The sequence below is a fragment of the Centropristis striata genome, chromosome 18 (genome assembly GCF_030273125.1).
Source record: "Centropristis striata isolate RG_2023a ecotype Rhode Island chromosome 18, C.striata_1.0, whole genome shotgun sequence".
NCBI lineage: Eukaryota > Metazoa > Chordata > Actinopteri > Perciformes > Serranidae > Centropristis > Centropristis striata.
Window position 1 is genome coordinate 15,348,227 of NC_081534.1, and position 21,072 is coordinate 15,369,298.

The 21,072-nt window shown below is 37.8% G+C and overlaps 2 protein-coding genes across 4 annotated transcripts; both read left to right on the plus strand.

The window, feature by feature from the left end:
- The first annotated feature begins 4,483 nt into the window (after window positions 1–4,483).
- On the plus strand, window positions 4,484–15,133 carry fdft1 (farnesyl-diphosphate farnesyltransferase 1). 3 transcript variants are annotated; one of them, XM_059356496.1, is made up of 8 exons: window positions 4,484–4,764; window positions 7,956–8,053; window positions 9,517–9,700; window positions 10,283–10,411; window positions 11,446–11,637; window positions 11,827–12,003; window positions 12,737–12,889; window positions 13,343–15,133. In XM_059356496.1, the coding sequence occupies exons 1-8, from the start codon at window positions 4,666–4,668 to the stop codon at window positions 13,568–13,570; spliced, it is 1,260 nt and encodes a 419-aa protein (XP_059212479.1). In that variant the 5' UTR covers window positions 4,484–4,665; the 3' UTR covers window positions 13,571–15,133. The 3 variants fall into 3 exon arrangements, with proteins under 3 accessions (XP_059212479.1, XP_059212480.1, XP_059212477.1); XM_059356497.1 differs by lacking the exon at window positions 4,484–4,764 and adding an exon at window positions 7,396–7,692; XM_059356494.1 differs by lacking the exon at window positions 4,484–4,764 and having other exon boundaries at window positions 7,700–8,053.
- A 1,679-nt stretch (window positions 15,134–16,812) lies between these two features.
- On the plus strand, window positions 16,813–20,625 carry ctsbb (cathepsin Bb). Its single transcript, XM_059356498.1, has 9 exons — window positions 16,813–16,938; window positions 18,135–18,220; window positions 18,333–18,447; window positions 19,173–19,288; window positions 19,373–19,458; window positions 19,543–19,686; window positions 19,776–19,892; window positions 20,271–20,399; window positions 20,535–20,625. The coding sequence occupies exons 1-9, from the start codon at window positions 16,819–16,821 to the stop codon at window positions 20,609–20,611; spliced, it is 990 nt and encodes a 329-aa protein (XP_059212481.1). The 5' UTR covers window positions 16,813–16,818; the 3' UTR covers window positions 20,612–20,625.
- The last annotated feature ends 447 nt before the right edge of the window (window positions 20,626–21,072 follow it).

The window sequence follows — 21,072 nt, forward strand, 5'->3', positions numbered from 1 at the left end:
GCATTAGTCTTGTTAACTGCAGAAAGCAGTCCAAAATCAAGGGCCTAACCTTAATATCTGTCAATTTCTGTTTGCATGCATGAGTGTGCAATATATCACAAAGAAAAAAAGAGAGAGAGAGGTAAAGGGTGAGAGTGTGTCTACTGATCTAGTCTGGGATCTTTGATGCCAATTAACCGACTGATCGGATTGCTGGAGGCCTTCATACTCAGAGCTGCCAGACTGCAGCTTTCTTTGCTCTCTCCAGGGTTGCCAGGTCTGTCTGATATAATCAGCCCAATGACCAATCTAACCCAGCCACATAGAAAAAGTCAAACTATGCCAAATCAAAACCACACACTGCTATCCAACAGCATTGCCAGACAGGCAGGTATTTGGCCTATAGGTCCTTAAATGGCCTTGTGTCATCAGATACACTAAGCCTATAATTATAAATAAATTATAGCTCTGTGAACATATAGATAACTTCACTGACACACAAACAGACCTGTTCCTTCGTCTTTTTGCTTTCACTTCCCTTTTCCTGGCAACACTGGTTCTCCACAAGAACAAGGTGCATCTCTTTCAGTCCTATTATAGGATGCTTACAAAATAGGCATCTTCTTACTTTAAAGAATGTTTCACACTTGCTATATATCATGCCCTCTGTTAATTGTTGTGGACACAATGTTTTTGTCTTTTTTATAGCAGCTATTTTGACAGTTCAATTTAACTGTTCTAGTGTTATCAGTAATGCACTATACTATTGCTTTAGTATGCATACTAGCTCACTGTCACACTGTTGAGGTGGTTTACTGGGACACCATCATTAATGTAATTTACACTTGATCTTTTTCTCCTATGACAAGTTAAAGAATCTGCTGTGAAAAAAAGTCTAATTTGTATGACTTTCCTTTCCTTTGACTTGTGTTTATAAAAGTGTGATTAAAGAGACAATATTTTAAAACTCTTGCTTTAATAGCAACACTACTTGTAGTGTGTGTTAGTGTTTATAATAATAATTATTATTATTATGAATATTGTAAAAATGAATCAAAATAATTGATTGTGGAAGTATGTTTTGGAGGAAAAAAGCATACATCTCACCCCCACTCAAATCCTGTCAGCTCTGCCCTCTTGTGGCAGCGTAACACTTAACCTCCCAGCACTCAATCAATAGACTCTAAACTCAACTCAGTTAGAGAGACACCTGATTTACAGTATAGTCAGTGGTGGTTCTACACAGGGGCCTACAGGGGCCTCTGCTCCTGTGAAGAAGCCCTTGGCCCCTGCTGTGGCCCCTGTGTCAAATCAATAACAAAATGACCAATTTATAACGATGAACTACGGAACAATTCTTACCTATTTTTGTTCAAACAATATCTCATTGTACACAAGAGGAACCCAGAATGTGTACATTGTATAATAGTTTAATTGTGCAATAAAGACTTGTATAGCTTATATAAAAAAAAGTCACTCACTGTACTGCACTTTCAAAATAAGTAATTGTGCACTAAAATGTGAAATGTCATTATTGTACAAAAAAAATGTTATTGTTGTAAGTCTCATTGTTTCAATCAATGTATTTGTATCTTCCAAATATACTGAGATTTTAAAATAAGTTGAAAAAATAAAGGTTTTGAATGCTTATATATAATATTTGCCATTTTTTAATGTGCCCCTCTGAATAAACACTGGCCCCCACAGTAAAATTGGTCTAGAACCACCAGCACATAGAGTAGACTGCATTCTTTTTAGTTATATATATGTATATACACATACATATATATATACACATACATACATATATACACATACATACATATATACACATACATACATACATACACATACATACATATATACACATACATACATACATACACATACATACATACATATATATGTATATATATATATATATATACACACACACATATATATATACACATACATACATATATACACATACATATATGTATATATATATACACACACACATATATATATACACACTACATACATATATACACATACATACATATATATACACATACATATACATATATACACATACATACATACATATATATATATATATATATATATATATATATATATATGTCAGTGTGGAAACACCAAAACACCAAACACATCAATTAGAAAACGTTCAGACGATTTGTCATATCATGCATATTTTATAGACACTTGACTTACATCTTAGCATACAAATATATACACAGTACCACACCGGTTCAGATCAGGACTGAATACCTGAATACCACAAAAAGCAGATTCAAAGTTCTGTCCATGTATCAAAAAGTATCAATGCAGGAATCAAACATCATAACATATCAAACACACACACACACACACACACACACACACACACACACACACACACACACACAGCACAGCTTCACTTAAATTCAGGATGACCAAAGGCCTCAAAGCTACTAACAGACCTGGCACAGCTCACACAGATCACAACAAGTGACTAACAACCATGAGATGATTCAGAGTTCTCCAGACTCTGTCCCTGCTCACTGTAACCCCAGCAATAACACAACAGCTTTAGTGTTCAGACAAACTGAGCACAGAACATTGTCACATCAACCACCGCACAGCAACGAGTTAAATACAGGTGAGCATCTGTCACCTGTACTGACTATTTTGCAGAAGAGGCAGCAGCCGGGACAAATACTATGCTGCATAATGCACGACTTAAAGTTGACGCTGTGTAACGCTAAGATTATAGATAAAACGTGATTGAGAAATAAACAAAACTCACCATCCAAACGATCCAAACGTTGCCGCCTCTGTGTGTCTGCAGCGTCCCGCGTCACTGCTGCACGTTAGCAAAACGGAGGCTACGTCACATGATGATCTTTCACCTGCCGCAGCTCATGTGACTTAAACTAACTGGTGGCAGCCAGGTCATTTTTATTTATAACTAAGTTATTAATAATCCTTAAATGTTCTTCTTGATAAGGGCCTCTGGTGTGCCTTCACAAAAATGTACATAATGTAAATAAAATAAAAAAAAATAAGGTGTCCAATTTTATCAGTTGGTGTTTTTTTTCTTTCCTTTTTTCTTTCTTTGTGGGGATTTATGTGCACCCAGTGCTACCAATTGCATTATTGTACAATTCCATAAGACAGTATTTTAACTTGAAAATGTTTTATTAATGTATGTGAATGTGTGCACATGTTTGTTGAACTGCAACGTCCCAAAGAGAAAATAAAAAAGATGTTTGTTATGATTTCCACTCTTGGACGGTGAAACATGGATGTCCTCTACTGACTTGTTGCTGGGCTACTTGCCAATCAGGGCGCTAAGCTTAACTCAGACTCAGCAGGCTTTATTTCACATGTAGCTGTGTGTGAGCTAAATACCTAGTGAGGCCTCATTTAAGCTCACAATAGCATATCTTTAACAGGACATTAATTCATCAAGTTGTATTATATTTTTTTTATTACATCTTCCAGTCTCCTCATGTTATTTGTCAGCATTGTACCTGAATATACATTTAATAATTTCTATTTTTGTTAAAGCAAATTATATTAAATATTTATTTAATTTATTTATTTTTTTGCATATTGTCATAATATAAACAGTTAGAGTACTTTATGTTTTAAGAGTAACTTATCCATATGATGTATATGTTCCTGACAGTCAGATTTATCTGTGGGATCAAAAAAGTTGATCTTATCTTTAAAAATGATGGTGCTTACCATATGAAGGATTGAATAAGTAACAATATGTTGTGAGCTACTTAAAGTCATTAAGGTTTGGATGGTTGTTTATTTTCCTATCTGTTGTGATATCTTTTCGAATATAGAGAGCACTTGTATGTTGTTTATGTTTTCGTTTTGATAGAAAATCAATAAAATCTATTAATAATAAAAAATAATAAGTAACAATACAGGTAACCTTTATGTGTAGACCATAGAAGGCTAAACAATAAAGCCATAACATATATATAAAAAAAGGGTTTCTATCTAAATTACTACACTACACTACACTACAGAATAAAACATTGCTCTTTCATGCAGTGGTAAAAGACATGCAAGTGGAAAAAATATACACTTGGGGGGGGGGGGGGGGGGGGGTTTATTGTATTTTTTTCTATTTGCATTAGGCAATAATTACATAATGCTTAATTTGCATATTTAAACATAACAGTTCTGAGAACTTGTTATCCAAAAAAATGCCTTAATGCAAGAAATCAACTGTGTAATGGTAATATCCATTAATCTAAAATAATGTGTTTATCTGCAGTGGCTCCATGTAAAAAACAATAAAAGCTTAGAAAGAGGATCATACACATACAGTGTCAGACAGTGTCTGTGTGTCAACCAACAGGTATCAGTCTCAGGCACTATATAATTTCTCATAGCAGGTATAGTTTCGCGGACCAATCAGAAGCCGCGCTGCTCTGTCAGCCCGCTGAGGCGGGGCATCACACCAGACGCTCTGGCCGCTGATTGGACACTGTGCTCTATGCCCATGACTCGCCAGCCAATCGGAAGCGTCAGTCGATCTGACGACGCTTCGTGACTGAAAGCTGCATTATCTCCAAGGTGCCGCTGCCGCATCTCAGGGACTCGCCGCTTTGATGGGGGGACATCTCTCCAGGTCTACACATCAGTTTGTCAGAGTTACAGCTGCAGACCCGAAGCAACATGGACATCCTCAAGTCACTGGGCCATCCGGAAGAGATATTCAACCTGTTTAAGTTTAAAATGGGGGGATGCAGAACCGTCATGCCGAAGTTGGACTATGTGAGTAAACGATCTTTTAAAAATTATAATAAGTATGTCATGTGGATATGATGACAGTATAACAGCATGCAGGTTGGAAACGTGGTTGCTTTTGTAGTTTGATCGCTCAGATCAAGTAGCACATTATGTTCCCCTGTTGACAGCATCAACACAGACCGGCTACATGCTGCATACAGTGGATGACCTATATAGGTGCGTGTATCTTTTGGTCATTTACAAAAGGATATTAAAACACAAAAAACGAGTGGGCATTTGATTTTAGTTTCTAAATTAAAATCACTCAGAAACAGGAACAAAAAAATCACCCGTTGTTTCACATAATGCGACCGGAAGTTACCGTTTACAAAGTAAGAGTACGAATGATCAGTGTATGGCATAGACCAGTGTTTACTGAATAGTGTGCCCATATACTGTATAAATAAGTAAGGGGTCTGAATACTTCTTCGACCACTCATAAATCTACACACACACACACACACACACACACACACACACACACAACACACACGTACACTGCAGCTGCACAGATGTTGAAGGCCTGCATGCAGCAGCAAGAGCCTAATAACAAATTAACAATTCCTATATCAAAATATATTCTTATATTCATGAATAGCATTTAGAACAGTAAAGCAAAGTCTGTAATAGAAATGAAAAATAAGAATTAACTGCACCACCAAATTTCTACAGTCTATGCCACACACTGACCATTCGCGCTCTTACTTTGTAAAGGATAACTTCCGGTCGCAGAATATGAAACAACGGGCGTTTTATCGTTTCTGTTTTGTAGTGATTTAATTTGAAATCAAATAACCACTCGTTTTTTGTTTTTGTGATATCCTTCTGTGATTCGGAAATGCAAAGACCAGCTACTTGAACTAATTAGATCTCTCATTCCTGTGCTGGCTCTGATGCACACAGGCAGATATGACCATTGACTTGGGATTTACGTTACATAATGAGCTTGAAGGGTTCAGCAACAGGGAGAGAAGCATGTGCGCATGTTTGACGGATAATCCCGGTCTTTTAACACCAAAGTGACCCGGTGAGAGAGAGGGAGAGAGACTGCATAGACTGCTTCGGGTTGTGTGCAGTGAGTCCTTATTAGGTCTTTATTTTGGTTGGCAGCAATTTAAATGACCCATAAAAAGGTCAACTCACTCCCATTAAGTAAATCTAATGATATTATTACAATAATAATTCTTCAGCATAATGTTGGATACAAGGCCTTCCCCATTTTCTTTGAGAGTAGGATGGAAACTCACACTGTCCTGTAGTGAACAGTATGACTGACTGACTGACTATAGGTGTTATTACAACACTACCAAAGCCAAACCAGGCAGCTATACAGAGATACGATAACTTGCTAACAATGGATGTTTTGGTGCCAGCTGTTAAACAAGTGTTGCACCTTTTTCTGTGACCTGAATACAAGTGGCGACGTGACTAATACAAAAGTGGTGGCCTTTATAATCTATAGTTGGAGTCACAGATATTTTTTTATTTTAGTGATAGAGAACTTTACCTTTAAATATTTTATCAAAGAACCAATATTTTCCTACTCTTAAAGCCTCTTGCATCACAGAATCTGACAGATTTTACTGTAACACCTGAACCTAGACTTACATCCTACTGTCCTTCCCACTGTCTCCCACCAGGTGTCACTAAAACACACTGCTATATCTGTAAATTGTTATCAGCAAACTTCCCCAAACAGCTTGCTTCACTTCTTGTTCTTCAAATGTGTTTTAACCAATGTAGGCTAGCATGCTGCTATCAAGCTAAAATAATGAAAGCAACATAAAGAAATTACAGGATAAAACATCTCCTATTGCTTGAATTTAGCTCAAATGTGCACTAATAGCCAATAAGCGTTAAATACAAAGTTGACATAATCTCACACTGACACCATTTAAATAGAAAGTTAATATATGATAGTATGTTGGCACAGTTCAGGCCTTCAGAATGAAAATTAAACTTTGCACTTTCATACAAAAATGTAACAAAGTATGCAAAAATAATGCTGAGGGGGTGCAGTTTCTCCTGTTATTTTAATATGATTGCACCCTTGCATGCACGGCTACAACTACACAGGATACTGTATAAGGTTTGTGGGTTTTGTCACAGACTTGTTCTGATATAGTCATGCATCTTTAAAAAAAAAAAAAAAAAAAAAAAAAAAAAACTTTATTAAAGCAACATGGTGCAATACAAGACAATACACCAACAAAACGCCATCAGGGCCTTTCAACAATACAGAGGCAAGCTTTCATACAAAAACATTGTAAAGTGTACATAAATTCAAAGTTTTCATAGCTCTCATGTTGGTAGATTTCTTATTAGACTTAATATATTGTTTGGTGTCATTTTCAAAGACAAGATAGAGAGGCTTTTGATTAACGTAACAACATTTATGGATATGCCTTTTGGCTAACTGTATCATGAGATTGATGATCTACTATTGTTTTTCTTTTGCAAAAGGAAAGTCAGTGAAACCAAACAGTATATGTTCAAAGCACAGGGACAAATGAGGTTCAATAGAAAAAGAAATCAGGTTACAAATATCTTACCATTATTTAGTTGAGAAAGGGCAAAAAAAAAAAAAAACATCTTCAGGGTGGCCTTGTCCTAGTCATGCATCTTGCAGCAGCAGGGACAGTTCCTCGCTACAAGCAGATTATGAAACGCAGTTGGCTGGCGTTGGTTTGGGTAGAGGTGGGAGGAGCTTCTTAATCATAACAGCAGATCTGCAAACGCTGTGCACACACAGCGCCCTCCTCCACACATACACCAGACTGTTTTGAGATCAGTGGGGCGCTTGTTTTAGCTCTCCCAGACGTCCTCCTAAGCGTTTTTCACCTTACTCGACCCCTCAGCTCGCTTGTCCTCTGCATGTGTCAGACCTCCCCACCAGCTGTGGCGTTAACATGGGTAGGGTCGCTGTTTTATAGCTGCAGGGTCGGCCCTGCCAGGTTATTCGTATGGCCGGAGCTTGCTGCAAGTGTCCAGTCTCGCTGTCCGTGTTCAAGCGCTCTCTCTCGGTGGCGCCGCGGGGCAGCGGGTCCGCTCCTCGGTCCCTCCTGCCAGGCTGGAGGCTCGGGGAGCGGGGCCTGCAGGAGGCCGCCCGACCCTCCAGCGCGCTGAGACCCGCAGGCTTTTACCGACACACGGTGTTCTTCTGTCTCTCCTGTCAGGAGTCCATGAGTGAGAGCCTGCGGACCTGCTATCTGTACCTGAACCAAACCAGCAGGAGTTTCGCAGCCGTGATCCAGGCGCTGGACGGGGAGTTGAGGTGAGTAAAAGTTGGCTTCAGGTGAGGAGGGGTGTGTCTGCTCTGCGGGCATGTTTTCTCTCCTGAAGGGCAGAAGCAGGGGTGTTGGCTGGGGCACTTCCCTTTTCTGCACTAGTGTTACATTTTCTGTGTAAAACGTGCGCAAAACAAAACATAGTCTACGTTGGAAAGTATCTACTTCGTGTCAAAGCTAATTTACTGTCAGCTGTTCAGACCTGCTTGGACTGGATCTATCACAACAAATCAGTCCATAACAAAATTATGGTATATCCTGTGGAGTTGCAATAATATCTGAAAGCAGGCACAGCTCCTTTTACTTATCTTTAAAAATACATTTTAACCTGTTTTACACTGATAGCTCACCAATAGCTAATAGCTAATAGCGGTAGCACCAATAAATCAAAATGCACTGCAGGACATGGCTGACCCAACACTTTTTTTAGGGACTAATCCAAAAATTCCCTGAAGAGGACAGGGTTCCTATGGGTGCTAGAGATCCTTGAAAAAAACACATACATGTGTTTTCAAGTTTTGAAAAGTGTTCTGATTTTAAATAAACTGCTTAAGATTTAGGTTATATAGGATGCAATCTCTACTTACAAACCAGCGACATATTTTAAAGCACAAAACTTTGCAATGTTTTCATTTGCCACACTTCTCCAGAGTGCTGTCATAAAACAACTTTATTTATATATTTTTTTATAGTACAGTATTATTTAATTTCATATGATAAGGAAGTGAAATTATCCATATACTTGTATATACTGTATGTAATGTATATAAATATGTTATTTACCACAGCTGCATGGTGCTGGAACAACTTGAAAAAAGTCCTTTAATTTGACTTTGGAAAAAGGTGTAGGAATCCTGTATTTAGATACTTACATGTATTACCAAGCAAATCATACAGTGAAAAATGTCAATCTGCGCTGCAGCTAACTCATTATAAGTGAATCTACAGGTATATGTTATTAAAATATCTTCAAATAACTTTATTTTCAACTAACAGTTAAACCCCCAAAGTTCATGTCACAGTGACATGAAAGAGAATAAAGCAGTAAATACAGTATTTGCATTGGAGAGAGTGGAACCAACAAATGTTTGAGGTTTTATTTTTGTGTGATAAATGACCTGAATGATTAATAACTAATCGAAATTGTAGCCGATACATTTTCTGTTGATATAGGCATTGATAGAGCGGCTAATCGGCTCAGCTCAGTCAGTGTCACTCATAATTTGTATATATTGACATAACATTTTTAGCGTGTGTGTGTGTGCACTTAATGTATCCCAGGTCAAAGGTTTCCTCCACATATAGACTAACCTGACCTGTGACCTCCTGCTCGACCTGCCAACTATTTTTGTTGACTTTTGAATGAAAGACAAGGTCTTCAGTCAGCGTGTGGAAACGAAACACTCAAACATTTCACATTTTAAAGTTGTCTCATGTCTTTCTAATCCAGACATGCGGTCTGTATTTTCTACCTGGTGCTGCGAGCGCTGGACACAGTGGAGGACGACATGACCATCCCTCTGGACAAGAAGGTCCCCATGCTGAATGACTTCCACACCTACCTGTACCAGGACGAGTGGTGCTTCACTGAGAGCCAAGAGAAAGACCGACAGGTTCTGGCCGATTTCCCCACGGTCAGTAGCAGTGCATGGTGGCACATAAAAAAACAGGTTCACCAGGCTTAATCCACTGATGCAGATCATTTTTAAATGGCTGGTGATTTACAGTTAAATGGCAGCAGTGAGATTTATTGTCTAGTTTTTCTGATGGTGTGCCATATTGTATTTATCAAGATAATTCAGGTGTAATTGTTAATATGGTTTTAATAATTCGTATTAGAGCCCCACCGATATGGGATTTTTTAAACTGATGCTGATACTGATTTTAGTTTGAGTTTTTTGTGCTGGAATTAAAAAAAAAATTGATATGAATTGTGCCCCAATTTTTCACCACTCTGCAAAGGTACCAAGAGGGCTACTTTCTCAAACATAGAACTTTATTAAATCATATTTACATGATACAAACAATGTATTGCATTGTCGGCTGATTCTATAAATGAATAAATAGGAAAATAAATAGCTAAAAACATCATTACTGTTCAGTTTCAATAGTCAGTTGCCGACTATTTAAAGAAGTCTAAAGTGAAATTGTTGTCATTCAGATTGAAAGCTGCTTTAAACTTTTAACTATATTCTTCTTGTGTACTTGCACTCCAGATATCACTGGAATTCAGAAACCTCGCTCAGGAATACAGAGACGTCATCTCAGATATCTGCCACCGTATGGGAGTAGGAATGGCTGAATTCCTGGAAAAGAAAGTGGGATCCATGAAGGAGTGGGACCTGGTAAATGTCAACCTTGTGTTACGATTATGTTAGGATAACAGCACAAATATTTCAGCAATATTACAGGAACATATGCTTATAAGAAATGAATAACTGAGAAACAGAAACAGATCTCTGCCACTGTTTGTGGGTCCCTGAAAATTAGAGATGAGAAAATTAGCAGAAAGGGCAGTTTTATCTTTGGAGTATAATATGTTACTATTGACGTAATCATGTATTTTCAGTAATTCTTGTAGCTTTATCTTCATCAAATCTTATCACACACAACCTAAAACTTCCTATATGTCTGACTCTGACATTAATTTATACATTTTTAATAGCACTAGGGTTGTCACGATACAAAAATTTTCAACTCGATACCGATACTCTGGAAAATATTCCATACTCGATACCATTTTCGATACCACAAGGATAAAAACAAAGACCCCAAAATTTAACAGAAATATATTTATTAACAAGAAAAATGCAACATGTAAAAATGAACAGAACAGAATATTTTCTCTTAGGTTATTAAGAAGACATATACTGTATGTGGTAATTATGTGTGATGTTTGTTTGTGTCTTGTTTTAGTTTTAATGTTATTAAATGTGTTAAAGTTCTTATTTATTATTGTTCTTTTATTTATTTAGGTTGGTTTTGTGATTTTGTTGTTGTTGTTCTTTTTCTCTCTTTTTTTTTTTTAACTTTTTACTGTGTTTGTCCATTGGTGACTTATGTTGTGTTTTGTTTAAATTAATAATAATTAAAAAAAATAATAGTAACAGAACCACAGGTTAAATATTTATGATAAAAAACAGTTGTGCAAAAAGAAACTGCAACTATGATAACAAGCTTCAGATACTCGATACTTTTGAAAATGAGTATCGTATCCGGGTACAACGTTTTAGTATCAATACTTTTTTGAGTATATATACTTTTGACAACCCTAAATAGCACCTTTGGATATTACAGTAACTGTGTGTTTTCAATCACAATCCAGCTATTTTCCATACAGACTCTGATGCCATGTGGTCTTGTTTTATTCTCTGTGCAGTATTGTCACTACGTGGCGGGGCTGGTCGGTATCGGTCTGTCTCAGCTGTTCTCTGCGTCCCAGCTGGAGGACCCAGAGGTGGGACGAGACACCGAGCTGGCTAACTCCATGGGCCTGTTCCTCCAGAAGACTAACATCATCCGGGACTATCTAGAGGACACGCAAGAGGGACGTGCCTTCTGGCCACAAGAGGTAAGACCGGGAATGGGCACTTTTGTCTGATTTTGAGTGTGTTTGTTTTACCTGTGTGTCTGACCTGAGGCCTGCAGTTACTCAGTATGATACTATAACTGAACTCTGTCAAACTATCAGCAGAACATGTAGATTCTACACACCAACACTGTACCTATGTGGTGTCTTTATATTTTGTCCCCCCTGCAGGCTTGGAGTCAGTTTGCAGGTCAGTTGGAGGACTTGGCCCAGCCTGAGAAGCTGGAGTCGGCTCTCTCCTGCCTCAACCTGCTGGTCACTGATGCTCTGCGACACGTCCCGGACGTTATCGCCTACCTGTCCCGCCTGCGCAACCAGAGCGTCTTTAATTTCTGTGCCATTCCACAGGTACACACTGATGCATCACTTACTGCCAGCCAGCAATGTAGTGATTTCACTTGAGTTGTGTGACAAGCTTTAAATAGTTTAATTTTTAAGCATGCAAGGTTAACCTTCTGAACCCCACTACGTGCTGGTGGATTTAAAAGTCATGTTTGTTTGTTTTTTTGCTTTTTTAAATCGGCAAAATTACAGCATTTATCCCAGATAGAAACTTCATGATCATAAATTATTGTAGGATTGTCACATTTCTGACTGTTGTTGAATGAATCAGGAAAAATAACCATTTTTTTCCTTTTAATTATCTGCAAAAATAAACTGCTCTGGATTGTGCACTGTTCTTTTTCACCAATCTGCAAATGTACAGAGAGGGCTAATTTCACAACATAAAACTTTATTAAATGATATTTAACATTGTTTCTGTCCTTGAACAAATCAGGAAAAATAACCACATTTTTTTTAATAATCTGCAAAAATTAGCTTCTGTAAAAAAACAACATAAAAATTCTGGGCTCCTCATTGCAACTTGGAAGACATCAATGACTCTGCTGAGGCTAACTGTCATGTAACAAAAACAACGAGTGTGTAAAAACGTAACAGGAGCGAGTGCTTTGGGGTTCACAGTGTTAAATGTTCATATAAGTGTGACAGAGATTTTCATACAACTTTGCCAGAGACATATTTTCATTATTTTCTTTCAATTTTCACATTGACTCACACATTGTTCCTCCTCTCTTGACAGGTGATGGCGATAGCGACACTGTCGTCATGCTACAACAACCCCATGGTGTTCCAGGGAGTGGTGAAGATCAGAAAGGGACAGGCTGTCACACTCATGATGGACGCCACCAACATGGGAGCCGTGCAGACCATCATCGCCCAGTACAGCCAGGAGGTCGGTGTCTTTTTCTGTTTTTCTCTCTTATTTCCACCATCCCTGTACACGTTAACACAAACTATCTTGCTCTCCATTGTATCAAAAGGGATGATAGATGGCAATGAGGTAAACTGGCTAACTGATGTTTTTGGGTTATAAGGAAGGACTTAATTTACTTATAATTATTATTTTTAATTATCAAAAAAGAAATTAGCATTTTCTCTCAAAATGGAAATTGAGATTTTTGAAAAAAATGTTTTTTTTTTAACGAATCTTCACTTCTTTCCAGATGTGTATTTGCTACATCACTGTCAATCGTAATGGGACAGAGCATTTTCATTGTATTGTCTGTATTACGTAATAAGTAATTGGATATTTGTTTGTTGTTTTTTTCTATGTTGGAAAATGCAATAAAAAATATTTAAAAAATAAATAAATAAATAAAAAATATCTTGCTCTTCCCCTCTGCAGATTTTACAGAAAGTCTCCCACACGGACCCGTCACGAGACAAGACCCTGCACATCCTGGCCCTGATCCGAGAGAAGTCCGCCCTGTCACAGTCCAGCCTCCCCTCCAGGACCGCCCACCTGTCGCCCATGTACCTGTCTGCTGCCATGCTGCTCGCCGCTCTCAGCTGGCAGTACCTCAGCACCACCGCAGCGCAGGCACAGGGCACCGGAGACATGCAGGGACAGTGAACCGATTTAACCTCATCTTCTCCTGGGGCCCACAGACTCAGAAAGCCCCTATTCCCTCTCTGAAGGATCCGCTCTCCTCCGACTGCAGGAATCTCACGCACTTCTTCCCACTCTGCCCTCTTCATTACGGCCGTCACAGGACCACGGACACATTTAGACTATGGAGGGGTTCTGGTAGCAGGCTGGTCTCTTTGGTCTTATAGTGATTTCTAGTAGTCCATCCTGCACCTGGATAAATTATTCACACAGTGTTGTGTGGTTATATTCACCAGCATTAATGGCACATTGAAACGATTCAGGGCGTTTTGTTGTTTGATGTTTATGTTGATTGTGTTTTTTGTTTGATTTTCAACATTTTGACCCTCTGAATTGAGTGATTATTTTTTTTTTTTTTTAAACCTATTGAGGATTTCAAGACAGAAAGAATATTTAATTTTCCCCATTAGCTGATGAAATTAACAGCACATATCACTGCCCATTTAAGGATTTTGGGAAACATTGTCACCAAATTCCATTAAAGGTGGAGTCAGTGATTTTAATCCAGGGCAGTTTTTGTCAAATTCAGCTAATTTTTTATGTCCAAACCAAGCCCTGCGATTGGCTGATGAACTGTCCAGGGTGTAGCCCAACTCTCGCCCAATGTCAGCTGGGATTGGCTCCTGCCCCCATGAGCTGAGTTCAGACAAGCAGTTAAGGATAATGAATGTCCAAACCAGCCAGAGCCTGGTGCAGTTAAGCTGAAGCACTGAATTTGTGTTATCACCTATTTCCCAGCATTTTTTTGTAGTTTTACATTTCCCTGATGACAAATTTTGTTTGACGCCCTCCATCTACAGCAAGGCTACAATATTAACTGTATGAAATATAGCCTGTTTGCTGAGTTCATGCATTGCACAGAAGTAAACTAAACTAAAACAGACAGTATGCCCATCATTTTTACGTTTTTTAACACAAATCTTTCACAAAAAAGGACCTAAGCACCATGTTAAGAAGGCCAAACCCAAACAATATTTGAAAAAAAATTGACTGAACCTGCCTTGGTCTGTTGGGTCCCATCAGGTTTTGGTAACCAAACTCTAGTTCATACACAGCCCTGGCTCTGTAAATGAGAAACAAAAAAAGTGGATTGAGCCACACAAGACTATTCCAACCAATCAGCAACAGGGGGCGTTTGTGCTCATGCACAGAATGGGAAAGGCCGTGGATGTAAAAAGAGAAAGGCAGTGTCAATGCTCAATCTCTCTCCAAAAATCGCTGACTCCACCTTTAAGTTTGTCAAATCTTAGTCATATTTTTTAAATGTCAAATCAAATCTAGTTCAATATTCCACTTGTTACGTTTCTACAGGAGAAACACTCACATGAAATAACTTTTACAAAATTGCAGTCTACAGTAAATGTATGTTAGCGTAGAAGACGTGGACACCATCCACTCACAGTAGAGCTTTACTTCAACACTGTGTCTGTCCTTAACTGGAGAAGAAGAAGAGGACAGAGCTATTCTGAGGTAGTTTTGACGCAGACTGTTAAAAAGAATAAAGGAGAACAAATGTAATTTCTGGTACATTTGATATCTAAAAGAGATGTATATTGAGAGCGCTAGCTAAAGTGTCCTTAACACAGCTTTGGTGAGTAGAAAGGCTAGCACAGAGTAACCTTGTACAGAACCAAAGGAGAGCTACAAACATTGCTATGTAATGTGACATTTTGATTTGTACATATTTGAACAAATAAAGAGGAGAAATAATCTAAACCGTCTTATTGTTCAAACAACCCAAGTCATGCTTCAGTTTACAGCTTGTAGATTATAGTGTTGTTAAACATTCAGACTGTAAAATCATATTTTTATAGTGCACAGCACAGTTTCACAGGTCATATATTTTGCTGTGCTTTTTATTTTATTTCTGAAACTGTATGTGTTTGCAAAGTGAAATCATAGTTTTGAAGCTAAATGATGAATTGGAAATATTTTCATAAAGGTTTTATTAATAATAGTAATAATAATATTCTTTATTGTTGCCAGGTCATCATTTTATGATCACCTTTCAACCTTTGGAAACATTTTTTGTCACATGAGAGTTTACTGACGGTGCATTCAGACATGTGATTTCAAGTTTTACTGCTTGTAAAAAGTGCAACATAAAGTGAGACAACTGGAGTTTTATTTATTGAGAGAAAGGAATCACCCAGAAGAACATCCATCGAAACTACTGCAGGTAAAAGCTAAATAATAAATAATCGCAATTACATATTGCATATTTGTGGTTCAGCCTTAGTAAAAGGTAAGACTTTGATATGGAAGATTTTTTTTCTTTTACTGTGTTAATATGGCTTTGTTTTCAATCTTCAATGGAAAATAAAACTTCATATTTTAGTGATAATGATATGTATGCCTGTTTAGATGTAGGTATTATGTATTATACCAACAAATATATTTCAAATTCAGCTGATATTTTTAGTTTTACAAATAAAAGTTGTTACTCACTTGATTGTTCACAATATATTTAACTACTAATCTAACTAAACTACTCACTGTCTATAAAAATATGGCTTTAATCAGGGTAGATTTCCATCATTTTATAATTGATTTAACTAATCACAAATAACATGATTTCACTTCATGTATGTGTCTGAAAGGTACATAATAAAAATAAAAAGTGGTGGAATAAATACATTTACTCAAGTACTGTTCCTCGGTCATACATACTATTTTGAGGTGCTTGCACTTTGCTTGAATATTGACATTATATTCTACTTTCTACTTCTACTCCATAACAATTCAGATCATGTAGTACTTCTCACTCCACCATCTGACAGCTTTAGTTACTAGTTACATTTAAACATTTAAATTATAAATACAAAATATGAGTAAACTAACAGATAATGATATATTTTATGGGTTTAACTAACCAGCAATATAAAGGGTAATGAAAACTAACTCCACTTTTACCAGCTGCAACAAAAGACACATTTATCAATTCTGGAAACTATCAAACTAATTCCATTACTCAAATTATAATGGACATGTGGGATAATTTCCATATTTTGAGAAGAATTAACAAGATGCTCCAGTGTGAACAAATGATACTGTCTTTGCTTTGTGATACTTTAATGTCTCATAAAACACCGTAATGTCTCATAAAACACTGTAATGTCTCATAAAACAGCAACCTTCCCCTGTTGAGTGATCATAAACTTGTTGCAGCCGAGGTGATTATGTTGAAGTTTGACAGTCATCTGTTCTGCAGGATGCGTCCGCTGGCTCTCCTCTGTGTCCTTGTGACAGTCTCTGTCTCCTGGGCTCGGCCTCACCGCCCCACTGCCTCAGAGATGGCCAACTTTATTAACAAGGCCAACACCACCTGGACGGTGAGTAATCTCAGGGAAGCCATTTCCTGCAATTTTGGTAACTGTCTCTGCAGCATTTTAACTCATAAGAACCCAGACCCATTTATCCTTGAAAAAAAATTATGGTGGATATTCCACAGACCAAGTGGACCACATAGAACACATTTCTGATGTTTTGTTTAAATACTACTCCTAAATGTCAAAGATATGTAATGTGACATATATGTCATATTGGGTGTTTATGGTATTATTTTTAGGATATTTCTTATTTTTATATAAATAGACTCAACACCTTTTCTGCTTACAGAAACACAAATTTGCCTTTTTCTTTGCATCTCCACAACATATATTAAAATTGTGACATTAATAGTGCTGTTTAACAACAAATTATTTTTCAGATTTGTTTTTAAGTAACAAAATAATAATAAATCATAATAAATAAAAACAAATAACAAACCCTAACAGGGTTAAATGCAATAAAGGAAACCCTATTAACGGACTAATATTGTTAAATGGGTTTAAACTTAGCCTAGTAATAAAATATAAGCTTTTTGAAATTAGCTACTTTTTCACATTTCTGTTTCCAGTCACAGCCACATTTTGGAGAAGTCACTTCCTGTCACAGTCACATGACCACCACACCAGGGTGTTGATTGTCAAATCAAATCAAATCAACTTTATTTATAGAGCCCTTTAAGACAGCTTTAGCTGATACAAAGTGCTGTACATGGCAGGACAGACCAACAATAAAAACAAAACAAGCAAAAACAACTAAAACAAAGCGAGTCTCATGCTGGGTAAAAACCAATAAATAAAAGTGGGTTTTAAAATGAATCTCAATTTTAAAATTAGTCTTAATTTTAAAAAACCACAAAGAACAAATAAAAACAAATAAAAACAGAACAAAGGCTCATGTTGAGTTAAAAGCCAGTGAATAAAAATGGGTTTTGAGATTCCTTTTAAAAGCGGACAGTGAGGAGGCCTGCCTGATGTGCAAAGGTAAATTGTTCCAAAGGTTGGGATTATACGTTGCTTAGGGATTTAATGAGTTAATGTGAAGCATAAAGCTGAATATGGGAGATTCTAGAACATTTAAAGTGTTTGTTGCACCCGTGTCACCGTGGGTTCTTATGGGATAACAACCTGAGATCAGACTGTGGTCATAAGTAGTGTAATGTCTATAATTTCTCATATATACTCTTCTTATTTTACTCCAGGCTGGGCAGAACTTCGAAAATATTGACATCAGCTATGTGAAGGGACTGTGCGGGACTATACTGAATGGACCCAGGCTGCCAGAGGTGTAAGTTTAACCAGAGGGTGTGTGGGCACGGATTTATGTTTAGTGACAAGCAGGTGACAGTCAGCAGGCTCATCTTATCTGCAGCGCTCAGTCACTGTCCTCTCTCATTCAGGGTTCACAGCACTGAAGGCATAAAGCTTCCAGACAGCTTCGACGCACGCCAGCAGTGGCCCAACTGTCAGACCATCCCGCAGATCAGGGACCAGGGAAACTGTGGGTCCTGCTGGGTGAGACGGACCAACAAAAAGACACAGCAGTACAAATCAAAGAAAATAAAGCAAAATGCCCCATCACCTTTCCTACATTGGAGCAAGACACACAGACTTTATCACAATGTATTGTCTCGTTGTAGTTCAACAGCTCTCTCTGACCCATTTTGTAGTCATTTTTTGTCTCTTTGTGGCTGTTTTGCCCCCTTTCATGGTCTTGTGTGATTCTCTTTGTAGTTATTTTGTAGTTGTTATATTTGTCTTTGTAATAATTTTGTGAGTCTTTTTGTTGTTGGCATGTGTGTCTGAGTGGCATCTCTGCACATGTTTATGTCTTTTTGTGGTCTTTTTGTGTCTTTGTAGTTGTTTTTGTTTTGTGTTACTTTGCTTTTTATTATTTCAATCTTTTTATTTTGTTTCTGTGGTTATTTTTGCCCCACTTTGTAGTAGTTTTGTCTCTTTGTGGTAGTTTCTCCCCTTTTCATAGTTGTAGTGAGTCTCTTTGTCTCTTTGCAGTTGTTTTGCATCTCTTTCTTGGACACTTTGTAGTCTTTTTCTCTGTCTTTGTAGTTCTATGTTTCCTTGTGGTCATTTTGTGGTTGATACATATTTTTTTCCAAGTTAGATTTTCCCTGTGAAGGCCAGGTGGCTCCTGACCCTTTCAGATATCCATCCATGGGTTTAGAGGAAGCCAAAAGATAACTTAAGTGTCAAGTCAACAACTTTTTAAAAATTTCCCACAGGCCTTTGGGGCAGCTGAGGCGATATCCGACAGGGTATGCATCCATAGCCGAGGTCAGATCTCTGTGGAGATCTCTGCTGAAGATCTGCTGACCTGCTGTGATGAATGTGGCATGGGGTGAGTGTTTGTGTAACAAAATGAAGTCTTTTAAGAGGACATTGAACAACAATGCTTGTGGTGTTTTATTCACCGTGTGTGCAGCTGTTTTGGTGGATATCCGTCTGCTGCTTGGGAGTTCTGGGCAAAGAAAGGACTTGTGACGGGAGGCCTGTTTGGCTCCAATGTTGGTAAGCTTATCTTAAGTAAGAACAGAGAGATGTTTATGCATTTTTCAGCAAATATTAAGAGACGACTGATGATGTGTTTGACAGGCTGCCGACCCTACACCATCGCTCCCTGTGAGCATCACGTGAATGGGACTCGTCCTCCGTGTCAGGGTGAAACAGAGACTCCTAAGTGTGTGGCGCAGTGCACTGATGGATACTCGCCATCCTATCCGAAGGACAAACATTTTGGTACTGACTCCAAAATGCTCTTTTTCTCCCCCTACAATTTCTCTGTCATACATTGTCTCATTTCTATTGTTCTCTGTCTCCCTCTTCAGGTAAACGCTCGTACAGTGTCCCGTCCCAACAGGAGCAGATCATGACCGAGCTGTTCAAGAACGGGCCTGTGGAGGCAGCTTTCTCTGTATATGCTGATTTTCTGCTGTATAAGACTGGTGAGGCTGCTTCCGCTTTACCTGGGTGTCAGACTGCCCTTTGCAATGAGGAACTGGAACTGTAAACCAGACTCCTTTGGAAAAAAAACAGCAATTTTACCTAACATGGGAGTTTCCTTCTTAGACAAATGTATGTTTTACCTTTTCTTAATTTATGTTTATTATCTTAGGAAATACTGAATATATAGAGGTCATTCAATTAAAACAATTTGTCTTGAAACATATACATTTAATTATTTTGGTAGGCAGTTACTTGAACACATCACCAATCTAGTGTACTCTTCAGAAAATCTGTAATAAATGTGTTAATATGAGGAAAACCACCAATTGTTGTCCTCTAAGTCTTGTGTGTTTGCACTCACTGTCACTCTGCTGTAGGTGTGTACCAGCATTTGACAGGAGAGATGCTGGGCGGCCATGCCATCAAGATCCTCGGCTGGGGGAAGGAGAATGGGACGCCTTACTGGCTGGCTGCAAACTCCTGGAACAGTGACTGGGGAGATCAAGGTACGACCAAACCACACCATGTTTCTTGGTTGCATATTCTCCCAGTGTTACATCATCTGACAATATTGTGACTGATGTTGTAAAAAAGAAAGAGAGCTGGGCCTTAAACTCTGTTTTTGTGTCTTTTCATTTCAGGTTATTTCAAGATCAAACGTGGAAATGATGAGTGCGGTATTGAGTCAGAGGTGGTTGCAGGAATCCCACTCAGCTAGATTAAAAGTCCCCTGGCAGTCTTAAAAAACAAATTAAACAAGAAAGGTTGAAGACCTGAAAACCTTATTTTGTAGACTTGAGTACTGCTTTTAAAAGGCAAATATTAAAGGATTTCATGTTATCATTTGGGAATAAATTACACAACATGGTGAAACCATGACTTATGTGTTTGTGTTGTTATTGTCCTAAAATAATTATTTTATTTATCTCCAAGTTTTTTTAACCCAATGAACTATACAGTATTTTTCCCGCTTCACAATGATTTAAAGGTCCTTGGGAAAAGAATGTGTTCATATCCCCAATGTAATAATAATAGACTACATCCAGTAAATATGTAGCTCCCTAATTAAAGGAGGAAAACAATAAATGTACTTCACATACGGACCCCCAGTTGTATTTTCTGTGAGTCTGTTAGTTTGCATTAATATAATAAAGCACAAATTTGTTTATAAATAAAATA

Excerpts from the sequence above, each read along its gene's own strand:
- fdft1 (XM_059356494.1), top strand. The coding sequence starts at position 7,743 with ATGGCCGGAGCTTGCTGCAAGTGTCCAGTCTCGCTGTCCGTGTTCAAG. Across the intron at positions 8,054-9,516 it reads GCGCTGGACGGGGAGTTGAG|ACATGCGGTCTGTATTTTCT; the intron begins GTGAGTAAAAGT and ends TTTCTAATCCAG. Across the intron at positions 12,004-12,736 it reads ATTTCTGTGCCATTCCACAG|GTGATGGCGATAGCGACACT; the intron begins GTACACACTGAT and ends CTCTCTTGACAG.
- ctsbb (XM_059356498.1), top strand. The coding sequence starts at position 16,819 with ATGCGTCCGCTGGCTCTCCTCTGTGTCCTTGTGACAGTCTCTGTCTCC. Across the intron at positions 18,221-18,332 it reads GGACCCAGGCTGCCAGAGGT|GGTTCACAGCACTGAAGGCA; the intron begins GTAAGTTTAACC and ends TCTCTCATTCAG. Across the intron at positions 18,448-19,172 it reads GAAACTGTGGGTCCTGCTGG|GCCTTTGGGGCAGCTGAGGC; the intron begins GTGAGACGGACC and ends AATTTCCCACAG.